At 37.1% G+C, this 14,904-nt stretch overlaps 2 protein-coding genes and 1 long non-coding RNA gene across 3 annotated transcripts; 1 reads left to right on the top strand and 2 right to left on the bottom strand.

The window, feature by feature from the left end:
* Window positions 1–1,066, bottom strand: LOC116182165 (3-oxoacyl-[acyl-carrier-protein] reductase FabG-like). Its single transcript, XM_031502665.1, has one exon. The coding sequence runs from the start codon at window positions 1,024–1,026 to the stop codon at window positions 256–258; it is 771 nt and encodes a 256-aa protein (XP_031358525.1). The 5' UTR covers window positions 1,027–1,066; the 3' UTR covers window positions 1–255.
* A 6,667-nt stretch (window positions 1,067–7,733) lies between these two features.
* LOC116182167 (3-oxoacyl-[acyl-carrier-protein] reductase FabG-like) lies at window positions 7,734–8,874 on the top strand. Its single transcript, XM_031502666.1, has 2 exons — window positions 7,734–7,916; window positions 7,989–8,874. The coding sequence occupies exon 2, from the start codon at window positions 7,993–7,995 to the stop codon at window positions 8,764–8,766; it is 774 nt and encodes a 257-aa protein (XP_031358526.1). The 5' UTR covers window positions 7,734–7,916; window positions 7,989–7,992; the 3' UTR covers window positions 8,767–8,874.
* A 2,632-nt stretch (window positions 8,875–11,506) lies between these two features.
* On the bottom strand, window positions 11,507–11,931 carry LOC116182168. The gene is made up of 2 exons (XR_004147437.1): window positions 11,707–11,931; window positions 11,507–11,652 (listed from the first exon to the last, which is right to left on the bottom strand). It is a non-coding gene; the product is annotated as an uncharacterized LOC116182168 (long non-coding RNA).
* Between the last annotated feature and the right edge of the window lie 2,973 nt (window positions 11,932–14,904).

Here is a 14,904-nt window from a genome sequence, read left to right as displayed (position 1 = left end):
GTAACTTGTTAGGGGACTAAAACTTAAAAATATTACCTAAAATAAATATAGTGCGAAAAAATGCCGCCCTCTAAAACTGCCGCCCCTAGGCACGTGCCTAGTGTTCCTACATGTAAATCCGCCACTGTACATGTTTATAACTAAATTATGTCATTCACCATCATGATACAATAAATATAATTCACCATAGCTACAGCTATCGCATGACCCGCTTATTATAATTAGTAGGTAATTAGGTATGAATATTTCTGTAGTTTAACGAGGACATAGTGCGTGTTTACCTCCATCAACTGGAATACATGCACCAGTAATGTTACTAGCATCTTGACTTGCAAGGAAGGTAATGGTGGAGACTACTTCACTAAGCAGTCCTACTCTGCCCAGTGGATGTGTTGTTTTACATTTTTCTAGATATGCTTCATATTCATCCTCGCTCATACCACCTTTCACGTGAATGTCCGTGATAATTACGCCGGGATTAACAGAATTTGCACGCACTCCTTTTGCTGCCAGTTCCAATGCTACGCATCGTGTAAACTGATCTACGCACGCTTTTGATAGAGCGTATGGTAAAATGCCCGTGAACGACCGCAGCCCAGCAATACTTGACACATTCACAATGTTTCCTTTGGATGTTATCAAAAGAGGCACAGCTAACATTGTTAAATAGTACAGTGAACGCATGTTTGTATTCATGGCGTTATCATACTGTTCCAGACTTACGGTCTCTATTGTACCTATTTCCAGAATACCAGCATTGTTTACTAGCACGTCCAGTCTCCCGTAGTGGTCAATAATGGAATCAATAAGGGCTTTGACATCGGAATCATTAGTTAATTCTGCAGTTAGTACCAGTGGTTTGTTTGCATTAACTTGCACGCATTCGCCGGCTACTTTTTCGAGATTAACTTTATTTCTCCCATGCAATACCAAAAACGCTCCAAGCCGCGCAAATCGTCGAGCAGTTGCAGCACCAATTCCAGAACCTGCACCAGTTATTAGTACAACTTTATCAGTAAACTGCATAGTTCAACCAGTTGTTTCTAAACTCATCTAAATATAAACTAAGTACCTGTACACGTTGTCACGTAGGTATCCACTTTCTACATAAATAAACACAGATAAATGTATCAGTAATAAAAATAAATCGACCAGTCATCACACAATAGGCGTGGGTATACCATATAGAGAGTGTTCCACGACGAGCTAGGTCGATTAAGCAAAATGGTGAATCAACACCATACCGCATTAGTAAAAATGGTGAAAAAATTAAATTTAGTTGTTTCTTCAGGTGTTAAGGTGGCGTTTACAAAAAGTGCAAAAGTTGCGTTGCGATTTCCTCAATAACTTTGTTTCGAGGTAAAAAAAAATACGATGGTTGCTAAGGGTTTAAGCTTATGAATGAAGTTAAGTTTGATAACAATTTCAATACAAATGAGATATATATTTTATATGGGAGTTTTTTAACAACTTATTTCCTAAATAACGGCGAAAGTGCAGGAATTAGCTAAATAATTTTTGTTTCATGCAAATGTCGGAACATTATATATTTGAATGAATGCTATTTCACCCAAAAATTTTTACCCAGAAGCAAGGATGCTATATTGTGATGATCTTAGCCTCCTACTATCTTGGTGGACTAACGCCAACTTCAAGTCACACTGGAATATTGGACCATATTCTGTAGTAGCGGGAATGCCAAACTAACATGGCTGCCTATTTGAATATTCTCGCTTACATTTCCCGCGAGAATCTGTCACTCTGGGGCCACTCCGAGTGCACTAAGATCGTGATCGTCATGTAGGACACCTACGTTGGGTAATAACTGGGTCCTCAGCAGGCACTGAGGGCGTTTTATGGGTAAGGTACACCAAAAGCAATAGCTGATTAAGTTTATATTGCAGCTAATAACAAAACGATGCCCCTGCAGAGGGTCTTAAGCGGTTCTATACGACTCCAGCATTTACCTTACGAATTAGGAAAACTGCAGGAAAACCTAATTCGGAGTAGTCCTATAATGAACAACATCTAATGTACAGCACTTTTGAGCCCTCTCGAAATCGGGGTAACTACTACAAACACGCTATGAGTAACCAAAATGGGATCGAGCCATTCCCCAGGTATTACAACACATACATCGGGCAAAACTAAGAAATATCAAATATACCTCGCCGGGCGGTAGGAGTACCCAGGCCCAGTGGGGTCCCTGTAAACCTGGGCTAAAGTTGTTGAGTTCGGAACGAGTGAAAATGTTAGTGTTAGATTCACCAAGGCCGTATAAACTTGAATAACTCGATCCCCTCTAAACAAGCACACTTCACTTCCCTCTTGATTACTCACAGTCCCAAATAAGCAAATATAATGAAATGTAATGCAATAATCGAGAGTGACTAAAAAGCACAATACACAAATTAAATATGTACACAACGCAAGTATGTACAGCACAGATACAGCCCTACCGACAATGAAACACGATTGCCAATACCAACAAAGATTACACATTAAAGGTACAAGGGATTGAATTCAGTAAGTACATAAGTAAAGGGTTACAATCTGCATTCAAGTTACACACATTTATAGATTAATTGAATAAAGCAAATACCTCACCTGATATAACAAAGCAAAAGTACCTACACAGCAATGATTAAGGTATCACAAAATATTTCAAGACAAGCCGTACTTTACACTTCAGCCGGTTACAAGACAAAGACCATGAACACACATGTTAAATCCCATTTATTTGACCAACCCAAGCCACGCGCTAATTTGATCTGCTAATACCCCTAAACCACCCCAAAATCGCCCATTCCCTGCATTTCACGCATTTCTAAGAAAAAAGTGGACTGCAGGTGTTAGAAATTGTAAACACATGTGGTCTTCCAAGACATTCCATTCGTCTCATCTTCGCTCTCTTTCCCTTCTCTGTAATCCCACCAGATTTCGGTTGGCAGCTTGTGCAACCAACATGATGTATAGGGTGCTTCGTATCGACAATCACATTCACAGGACATTGCTAAGGTTGGGGCATCTCAATATAATACCCCAGAAGGCAGTTATTGTGGAAACAAATTTCCAATTTTTCAATGTAAACGCCACCTTAAAGAATATTAAATTTAAAATTTGTAATGTGATTGAGATACAGCGAATAGTCAGTCAACTTTGTTTAGGTTGTGATTTTATGACAATTCCAAGAATCCTCACGAAGGAACCTTAAATATCGCCATCGAAGTAGTAAGGACTGATTAACTGCGCCATTTTTATGGAACGTCGATTCATCGGTAAATAACACGCGCATAAGATAGGGTGCCTCTTGGTCGATTTTGTAATTTTTGTTGATGGCCCACAAGCAGAAATCCTGCCTAACTTGAAAGTCTTGAGGTTGCAATTCCTGGTGCATTTGCATCTTAAACGGATGGAACTTGTACTTTTGAAGAGTACGTTGCACAGAATGCATTGAAATTTCCGTGGTCCTACTAATTTCACGCGCATACTAATATGAGGATTGTCAACAGCTGCCCCGAGAACTTGCAACTCATTATCATTGAATTTTATAAATTCAATGTCATTATCTTCGGTCAAAACTGCCTTCCGTTTAATCTCCTTGCTCGTTTTACACTCCCAGTAGTTGTAAATCTATCCAATACCTTCTAAAACGTGCGTGAATCTGGATGTGTTCTGTCAGGATATCTCCCAGCGTACACTCTTGACGCCAACAAACAATTGCGCTAACATATTCTCCAATAATTAATACGATATCAACCATTAGGTTTGGAACATTTTCGCATTGTTTATTAAAAAACAATGTTACACTGCCGGTACTTTGCTGATAATTGTGTTGTGACAATTGAACATCTTTTATTGTTTTTTACAAATTGACGTTTCGGCTTGAATTTTCTCTAAAATTTTTCTATGGAATGTGTGGTTTTGTTTATATCAGTGGAAAATTTATAGCTTTGACTACCCAGAGGTATAATTTGTTTAGGGGGGTGCCATTTGAAATTTTGAAAAAATATGACTGGTATATAGGGATTGCCATTTAAAATAACGATGTTACTATCTCCTTCCGGTGTTTCCGGAAGTGGCGCCATTTTGAAAATATTTTACATCGATTCGGCCTTCAGAGTAACAGAGTACAACTTTTCAAAAACCTACCTATTTTACTTTCCCAGAAACGTTTAACTAAAGCTCCAAAAAAACACCCTGTATATCGTCCGTTTATGAGATCCTAAAAGGCTCCCAAATTTGTTTTGCATCCTGTAGTCGACTTTCATTCGAATTTAACTGCCGTTTTTTTTCTTTATTACTAGGCTATACCCCGTACTGCTCACCCGAACGTGGTGTCCTAAAGCCCATCCGGCGCCATCGGTGCCTTAGTTTGCTCTCTCAGAGCGGTGACACCTTATAAAAGAATAAAGATACATCGTCGCTACATGCATCGCGTCGCGGTCGTGTCGCTTTGGTGGGACAAGGTCCTACTTCCAAAGGCGACTCGACAGCAACTCATTTTTGATCGCCCGTTAAGCCCGCTTGACATGGAGCAATAAAAATTGCAATTGCATGCAAGTTGCAAGAAAAATTGCGAAAGGCATGCGCAGTTCAAAGCCAGCTGATCAATTGCTGCAAGAAAGAGACTTGCATGCAATTTTTATAGGACCGGTGCTATTTTTCTTGCATGAATCGTGCAATTCTAGGGATAAATCTAGTTGTTTTTGTGGCACCAACCTAGTAAAATACAGCGGCGGCAACTGTGATGCTGAGAGACGCACTCATTACTTGTTTTTACTAATCTTATTTATTCTTGTAATTTTCATGTTTCTTCAAGCAATCAAAATTTAATTTTCATTTGAGGTTAACAACTTTGTTGACAAATCCATATGTTTCTTCTGTTGGCAGACATGTGGCAATTGAAATAGAATTGCAGCATGTCAAATACCATGCAATGCTTATTGCATGCAAGGATTTGACCTTGCAATTTCTTTCTGCAAGTTCTTGCGCGTAGTATTGCTCCATGTCAAGCGGCCTTTATTTACGAGGCCGTTCGTCCACCGACGCGACGCAACTGCAATCCGACCGTTAATAAAATCACTTTACAATCGGAAATAAGTTGCTAATGCATCTGACCCTGTATTTTACAGTTTCTCTCCACCAAGGCGACGGCAACTTAACTATTGCGCAACTCGTGCTCAACTGGTCATATGGCGACGGGGAATGTCAGTTGCTTTGTGATTATAGTCCTATGCGCATATACTGGGTGGTTCCTAGCGCGACGCAGCAATGGTGATTATTACCTTATAGTCATTTACTAGCTCCCCTAATTATTTTAGAGCAAAAGTCTAAATAAGTTTTGTTTAGAGAAAAAAATACTGAATCTGTTCATGCTATTACTCATAATTTTCCGTTTTTCAAAACCGTGGAAATCGACAAAATAAAAACGTTCATTTTACAATAAATCAAATATGCCTTGGAATTACCTAAAAAAACAGCTGTCATGTTTCATTATTTGCCTTTGACGTATATTAAATTTATACTTGTTTATAAATTAGTTAAAGAACTGCAAGTGCAATAACGTTCAAAATGTCCGTCAAAACCATCAGGAAAACGACAATACATTCAACGTTTTGGTTGCAGTAGCGGAAAATCCGAATATAAGTTTAGGAACAAATCTTCTTCAAATCAGCTTTTTTTCTTCGATTATGTAGGTACTCTGATTCCGGAACATGATAAACAAATAGTATCTGATGCAGATGCAACATACATTCTCTAAAAAAACATTACCTACCCAATTGCCGGTTTTTCTTGCATCGGATAGTTGTAACAGAATTAAATATGAAAATGGTTCGACGTCAAACAACGATAACTTAGATGCGATGCGCTTGTAGTTTGTTATAAAGATTCCAAAGCATCACTGATTTATAAAAATGTAAGTTTTTATTTTGTCGATTTCTACGGTTTTGAAAAATGGAAAATTGTAACTAAAAGTATGAACAGATGCAGTATTTTTTTCTCTAAAAAAAACTTATTTAAACTTTTGCTCTAAAATAATTAGGGGAGCTAGTAATTGACCTTAAAGAAATTACCATTGAAATCCCTATGCTGCGTTGCGCTAGGGACCACCCTGTATAAAAAGACAATGACAATGGCGAAGTGTAATGAACAAGTGTTCTGTACAAAATTAGTAGAAGCTGTAGAGAAATACCTACCCATGCCCGTATAACCACAAAATACCTGAGTATTCAAGAAGAGATATTGTATATAGATCTTAGAAGTAACGTTTCAAATTGGAAATACTAAATGAGAAAATGAGATGTCAGAAGTTGAAACTTTTTGCTATCTTTTCGTAATTCTCTAGCTAGTACGGCAACTCCATTGCATCTATTGTTCTTAATAAATGGATGTATCCACCATTTTCTTCTAAACTTTCTTTTTATGACATACCTACCAGTACGTATAACTCTGCAACGTCATCGTCATCCGAACTGCTCGACATTATGCAGGCAACTGAACTGAACACAGAGTCATTTTTGGGTCAGTTTGATCGACGGAAACTTTTTTATTGTTCGAATCGCAGTCGTGTTGCGTAGGTGGACGAACGGCCTATCGCTATGTATCCGTACGAATACTCTTCAACAACAACCATTACCCCACTAATCGACACCCCTTTATGACGCGAATCAAAAATTATGTTTACGTGTGTCAGCAATCGTGTCAACGAAATGCAATTTCACCCCGATCCAAACGAGTGGGTGATCGAATTGTGTATGCTCAAACACAATGCGAAATTCCTGTACTCAACCTCAGTACTCAACCACGCAACGTGGGGATCACGTGTATGAAAACTGCCGTTAAAGCGCCCTACACACGGTACGATTTGTCGTACAACTTATCGTACCGTGCGACGTGATTCCCTACAAATGTAAACGATAAGTCGAACGACAAATGCCGCAATTAAAAGCAAACTTTAGTTGACAAATGTCTATTGTGGCGTTGGAGTAATTCCTTATATTTTATTAGCAATTCTTCATAACTTGAGTTTAATTTTATTTGCATAATCCTTCGACTTTATATTCCACAAACAACTATGTTGTCTATATAAGCTTATGAATTCCTCCCAAAAATCTTTATATTAAGCATCCATTCTAATAAAGGTAAAGTAGCGAGAAATGCCCAAATAATAGACTCATCACCTTTCCTGTAGTCGAAATCGTACTAAAGTTGGTCAGATATCGCACAGTTCACATACACACGATACGATCTGCAATTTGCAAGTCGAGTAGTACGCCAAGTTTTATGGCAGGTTCATACTACCATCCGATACGATTTCGACTAACGATCCGTCGTACGACATCGCTACACACGGTACGATTATCTGTCAGACTGTAGTATCGATCTAAGTCGTACGATAAGTTGTACGACAAATCGTACCGTCTGTAGGGCGTTTAACTTTTAATGTTTGAAGCCGTTATCATTTTTAGTGTAAATTTTTGCTTTATTTATGGCCGGTTATATTTTGAGTGCATGGTCTGCCATGTTATTGTCATGATATCATTCTTTGGAAAAACATCCAATACAACATAGTTAACTATGCTTTATAATACCGGCCGCGAAGATTAAAACGAATGAGATGAGTAGGTACTATATAGGTACTATGAGTAGTTGGTCCCTACGCAACCATCTTACATTCTAGTTACATTTTGCATCATCCAGTTGGAATGGAACACCCTGTACTTAACCATAAAAAGATAACCTGCTCGGCAACAAACTCACACCAAAAGTTCAAACATTTCCATCAAGTAACAAGTTGAAAATAACATATTTAGTTATTTACGAATGAGCGTGGCGTGGGAGTGTACTGCATGATTGCCGGATTATCTCTGTTGAATTTTTATTAATTTCTCCAATCTTTAAATTTACTATTTGTAAGTATAAAACCTTGAAATAGAATAGATAGTTCAAATTAGAGGGTACATTTTAAGTGTTATATTTTCCAGAATTATGCAATTTGCTGGTAAAGTAGTATTGATAACAGGAGCGAGTTCTGGCATTGGTGCTGCTACAGCAAAACGGTTTGCAGCATTAGGTGCCAGTGTCGTGTTAACTGGAAGAAATGAAGCAAATTTAAAAAAAGTTGCCTCTGAATGCAAAGTGCCTCCAAATACACCAACTCCACATGTAGTCACTGGAGAACTGACAAATGAAGCTGATACAAAAGCCATCTTAGATTCCGCTGTTAAGCATTTCGGAAAATTAGATGTTTTGGTCAACAATGCTGGTATTATTGAAAGTGGCAGTATCGAAAACACATCTTTGGAACAATATGATCGTTTAATGAACATTAACATGCGTTCAATATTTCATTTAACAATGTTAGCCACACCGTTTTTAATACAATCAAAAGGGAATGTCGTAAATGTATCTAGTGTTAACGGCATTCGTGCATTTCCGGGAGTTTTAGCTTATTGCTTATCTAAGGCATGTGTCGATCAATTTACAAGATGTACAGCGCTGGAATTAGCTAGTAAACAAGTTCGAGTAAATTGTGTTAATCCTGGCGTTACAACTACCAACTTACATAAACGTAGCGGAATGAACGATGACCAGTATCAACAATTTTTAAGTAGAACTAAGGACACTCATGCACTCGGCAGACCAGGTAATCCAAATGAGGTTGCTGCCACTATTACATTTTTGGCTAGCGATGATGCAAGCAACATAACAGGTGCTTCGTTACCTGTGGACGGTGGCCGTCATGCTATGTGTCCAAGATAAGAAGACTGGTCACCTTGATATTTGTCATTTATTGTTTCTTATGTACACATAATTATGCATTTACCAACTGAAATTAATAATAAATGTACCTCTACATCTGTTGCTATAGTTATCACTTACTTTGTTTTCTAAGCATTAAGTACTATGGATTACATGAGACGGTTCTCTTAAACAGTATGTGACTTGAGTCAAAATATGTCAGAAATGATCAACAATAAGGGAAACCATTTTCACAGGAGAAAAAAGAAGTAGCTACTATTGACATTTTTCTCTCCTTTTTTTGCCAAGAATTCAAATTGATAAATACCTACAATTAGCTAATGTCACATTCAAAACTTTGAAGACATTTTTATTTTACAAAAATGGACGCCAAACCATGAGATTTTAGGTCTTTAACAGACCTTTTTGGGGTCATTCGGTCATTGATATTAACTAAAAATCGCATTAAATTTGAAACGATTGGAAGTTGATATGTTGTTAAAAAAAGGTCACTTTATGCACTATGATTTACAATTTTACATACTGTGAACATGGTTATTGCAAATGATGTTCACGATTTCAAGTGTATAGGTACTTACTTATAAATCATACAAAGAAATAAAATGATTCCATTTTAAGGAAAATTATAAAAAAGTTTCATCACAAAGGTAGCATAGAATTATAAGTGATTGATATCGGAACCCCTATGTGGAATCCGTATATGAATTAAGGCGCATATGAACTGAATCTGAAATGACCTATAAAAGGACAAAATAGTTTATAAAGGATACGGTTTTACAGTTGCTTTGGAAATTAGGTCGATGTTGGATATTGTAGGAAATATAGTACACATTAATCCTACGGATTTTTATTTTCGATATTTATCATATTTTTTGAAATAATTAGAGTCGTTGATAAAACGAATTTAAAGGATAACTGGAGTTCTATTTTCGCGATGAACATGGTTTTTGGCGATTTATAATCTGCTAATAAAGCACTTTAATCCTACGGATAGCAATTTTTTTCATCTTTGATAGAAAAGCGCCAAATTGGTAAAAAGATTTGGGTGACGTCACGAATTTTTCAGTGATTTAAATCGAAGTTAGGCAGCTTAGATTGCACCTCATACCTTCGGGCGAAATCGACTGTTGCTTTTGTACCTGGCTAATTATATGGCAATTAGATGATTAAATATGCATTATGACACAAATAAAGGGGAAATTCCTTTAAATATACACCTTTTTACCATCTTGTCGAGTTTCTTGTGGCTTATACTTTCATTGCGGGTATCTATAACTTTTTTTTTTCCGCTGTTTTTTAATCCTACTGACCCCTCGTTCACACGGCACATATGTACGGCAAAATGACCGAAACGTAATTTTGACCGAATGGAACGCAGTATAATCTGCTAACAAAGTCCACTATTCGTACGGATAGCTATTTTTTCATCTTTTATAGAAAAGGTCCAACTTTGAAAAAAGATTTGGGTGATTTAATCACTTTCGCAGTTCCTTTTATCAATAGCGGTTCCGCTTTAACACTTTTTAGACTTTCTATGAAAATTAAATTCATTTTAGGCACGTAAATAACAAATAGGTAATTTGGTCAATAATGATCATAGTAAATACCCAGCAACGAATTTATTGCGATAAATCTTTATTGAATATAAAACATGTAGGGATACGTCTCACAACACAACAACAGTGAAGGGACTCATAAGTATCAGGAAAAGATGATTTTAAAAAATAGACAAAGAAATGTTATACTTTTATATACAATATACAAATACATATTTACAATAAGAAAAAATACTTTATTAAATAATTAATGCATAGTGTTGCACCTCCCCCTCAACTCATGTAAATTGTTCTCAGGTATTGTCCTCTACTTCTTCGTGGATCTACCAATTCCGGGATTAGCGAGTTGTAATAAAAGTCAGATAAGTTCTCCGCCATTTTGGTAGTCCAAAAAACGTCATCTCTACAAAAACAAATTAACATATCTTTCACAGAAAAAATGCGAATTATTACCTTTCGATTTGTTCCACATGTATGCCGCCTCTGGTGTATACTATGAAGTAACAAATATTTCTATTTGTTATGTGCAGTTGCCCTTGTACTTGATAGTAATAGCTATGGGTTTTTTTTCAAACACCATGTGTCACCTGGTTTATGGAAAAAGTCGATTTTTCCGCATTGGAAGGCTTCTATCGGTGACAGGTCCCCGCTCTTTTCGGAGCTCTTCACCTCAACGACACCATCATCCTCCACCAACCCATCCGGTGAACAGGCAAGAAATGGAATATCTTTATCAATGATTAGACCACTTTTTTGAACACGTTTTCCATACTGCTGCTCAAATAATGCGATAGCATTGACCTCATGGATTAGTCCAAATTCTGTGGCATGTGTTCCCATAAATGTGCTGTAAAGAAGTGCTGTAACCGTTTTCGCTGTCGAAGTACTTTTTTTCATCTTGCATATTTTTCCAAATGTGGAAGCAGTTATACGCTTTCTCCGTTCCAACTTCCACATCTCACATTTGCTTTGCAATATTTTTTTTTTCATTCTTTATCCTGATTACAATATTATGTATCAGCATTATTGACTGGTATAGTTTGCCTTAGTTACCATGGATATAATAAAAAAAAACCATAATCTCTATTAAGGGCCGGTATTTCCATCTCGGGATAAAGTTATAAGTATAAGATATCTTCCAGGTAAACCGACAGTTAGCGTCACTTCGGGTATTTCGAACCTCGTTTAAATATTATCGGCAGGATAAGTTCTAGATAAAGTTATTGGGTAGATTTTCTGCAGTTATCAACATAACCCCAGGATACTGCGTCAAATTTCCAGTAAACTGGTGACGTTTTAAAAATTTGCGAAATTACCAACCGTACCTACACTAAATAGGAAGAAAGAAATTGAAGTATGGAAGTAGAAGTACGCAAATACATACTATGTTTTCTTGAAGGATATAGGTAACCTATTTTAGATTCCAAATGGATCAAGAATTTCTTGACACAAGCACACGATTTTCAGATGTGCTGAAATTAGCCTTTTCTTTCTACGCGGTGCATTTACATCACGATTTTGGTTCATGTTCAGAGTACTCATAAGTAAAGCTTATTCTGTAATTTACGTTTGACAAGTATATTACAAGTCACTGAATTTCTTTCCAAAACAAAAGCATTCGTTCAAATTGTCAGCTAGTAAGCTATCTTGCTCTAATATATGGCCTTGCCGTTCGCTATCTTTTTCTATTACAGACTTCTAAAATCGGCAACATTGGCTAAGGTTAGGTAGCCATCTACGGGATATCCAGGGTGATTCCTATAGTACCTGCCACCGTTTGGGAGCGTGTAGGTGGTGCGTAGGGGAGTATTTTGATATAGGACACTTGGGGTCGGAAATCAAAAATAAGGGTGCCAGAGCCAAATTTACCTTCTGGAATTTCGCGCCTGTAGGTAGGCAACCCAACCGGCCGGCGGTGCACACGGAGCGATCTCAGGCGGCGATGTGTGGCTGACACTTGATCAGAATTTTGTTTAAACCCACGAAATCCCGTCTGCAACGACGCGTATCAAGTGAATAAACCAGAGACTTGCTATAACTAGACTGCGCTTAACGTATCTAAGGTGTTGTCGACACAGTATGCAACACACAATGCACCGCGGGGCAAAAATCGCTGAGATGATATGTTCCGTTCATTAATCATTCTCGTGATTAGCTCGAATTAGTGAACAGATAAATTTCTGTTGAGAATAAACCAATAAACTTAGGTTAACTTGTGCCTATCAACATGTACTCTGTCGATAAATTTTTAAATAATATGCTGATTTTCAACGGATAAAGGTTTAAAGGGCCAATGGATCAGAGCCATTCGAAGCGAAAAATTTACTCCCACCATAGTGCATTTGCGGGGAATGAAGCCGATTTTAGAAAGGTACCTACAAAGGTGTTAAACAATAATGCAATACCGAGCGTTTTCGACTTTCCCATTCACTTAAAATAACGTAGAACTATTATTCGACATCCTTTACCAGCAAGATAACGGCAATACCTATTTGCCTATTAGGTATAGACGTAACTAAGTACTTAATGGTACTAAGTATATTTCAGGTTTTGTTACAAGAAAAATAGCTTAGTCTGTTAAATGTTCCATATGTACAGATGCGACATTCGCATCAGAGAATCATTCAAAGCTTTTAACTAGAAAAAATCGTGGAGGATTGTTGCACGTATCAAGCGATGCATTAAAAATTGCCAAATTGCTGAAAATGTGTTCAGGTTTTTCATTCAATCCACACCACACCGCGTTGTAAACAAAATGGTTATGAGCAGTCTAAGAAAAATAAATAACAGTTACAGCCCATTTGGGTTTTTGGATAACCATATATTGAATCAAAATCCGCTAAATAATCATATCTTACTACTTACATCTTTAGTTTTAAGAGTATATTTTCCCATGCGTGTTCACCACCAAAATACACATATAAATCAAATTAGGACTAGAGTAAGGCAGTTATATACCAATTTAGTTCAAATAAAATACCAATAAATTCGATTAAAACAGTTAACAGCTATATGTTGAAAGGTTCCACCCTGTATATACAGCTTACGACGATACATACATTTTTGAGAGTTGGCAACCATGCAATTTCTAGGTGGGAAAAAAAGTTGCCTGCGCCACCTAGAAAGCACGAACGGGAGTTACGTTTGGCATCTGGTCTTGAATGGAGGTAGTGAACGTTTCGCTCCATAAATGTTTGTTGTTATTTTGTGTTATTTAATGCAGGTAGTAATTTTTGCATTTCTTTATATCGTATTTGTGTTTTGTATGCCGCATTTTATATTTGTTGGGTGTTTGAATCTCTGTTTTTGAAATTTACTTTGTTTAACCGCAATGCAATCATATGTGTGATACCGTTATGCTATTGTTTTTAATTGTTTACATTTTTGATGTAATGTTTGCTTAATTTATGTTTATTGATGTTGATTACTTGGTCTTGTCCTTGAAGTTACATTCATGTAAGTTTTCATTTTATTTTTATATGTGGAAATTGCTGATTCGTTTAATGTATGTACTGACTTGTTGTATGTTACTAACAATTTTCTCCGTGAATGAAGCAGTCTCGGGAAGGTGGAAAAAGAAACTGTAGTCTATATTTATGTGTTAGGGCACCTAATTCCGTGCACTTTCTTCGACATCCAACTGTAGGTTCGAAACCCCGAAACCAGGGGCGGACTACCCATCTTGCAGGAGCGAGATTACGCTAATCAAAGCTCTTCAGTTTAGAATCTATGTGCGTTAAATGAGTGGCGATTCAATAATTTCCACATATCTTTGTTTTTAGTTAAATTTGCCTACAAGGCCATGTAATTTTCCATCTTGCTTTCAACAAAAGGACTTTATTGCACCAAAGATGAGTCACATCCTGTGTATTTCACCCCTTCTCAGAATCTTGGTACCTGCTTCTACCTGACCCATTGTCCCCAAAAACTTGCTTTAACCTTGAGTGTAACCAACATTGTGTATATGCATTTACTATCTTTGTTAACTACTGCTAAAACTTTTACAAAATATTTTGTTAATTAACTTTTGGACTGTTTTAATCAAACTGCAAGGTTTTTCTTACGTCGTACTCTTTTTATCCTTGGCAGTGACTTTTGCGAGAGTACGACACCTTTTGGCTTTGTTTGTTTTGTTTATATTAATGTACATCAACTAAATTTCCGGGTTTTCACAATCATAATAATTACGATCATTATTAAACAAACTTCTCACCATTTCAGTGTTTTATTTAAAATTCCTTCCCTACTGTGCTTCAGGTCAAAGCGTTGTCTACAACTAACGTAAGGAGGCCCTGCCTTAGATGTTTTATCACGTGCCACTTTTCAAATTTAAGCGGGTACTTGTTTAGTTTTAGAGGGAATAGTCATTCGGGTGGCCATTTTTTTAAAACGTTGCCGGGCTTATTTTATTTCCGTGTTCTTGTAGTGTGAAGTTAGCGTAGAACTTGGGGGTTAAGTACACTACAATGTTATCTTTTTTTGCTACAAAAATTTAGAATAAACATGGCTAAAGCAAGCTGCAGAACGTATGTACGTCTGCCCCGCGATGAACAGTTGGTTGCCTATCCTATCTTGACAACAG

Source organism: Photinus pyralis, unplaced genomic scaffold (assembly GCF_008802855.1).
Source record: "Photinus pyralis isolate 1611_PpyrPB1 unplaced genomic scaffold, Ppyr1.3 Ppyr1.4_unclustered_Scaffold4085, whole genome shotgun sequence".
Classification (NCBI taxonomy): Eukaryota; Metazoa; Arthropoda; class Insecta; order Coleoptera; family Lampyridae; genus Photinus; species Photinus pyralis.
The sequence above is the reverse complement of the archived record's forward strand: the minus strand, read 5'-3'. Positions and strand labels throughout refer to the sequence as shown.

Excerpts from the sequence above, each read along its gene's own strand:
- LOC116182165 (XM_031502665.1), bottom strand. The coding sequence starts at position 1,026 with ATGCAGTTTACTGATAAAGTTGTACTAATAACTGGTGCAGGTTCTGGA.
- LOC116182167 (XM_031502666.1), top strand. The coding sequence starts at position 7,993 with ATGCAATTTGCTGGTAAAGTAGTATTGATAACAGGAGCGAGTTCTGGC.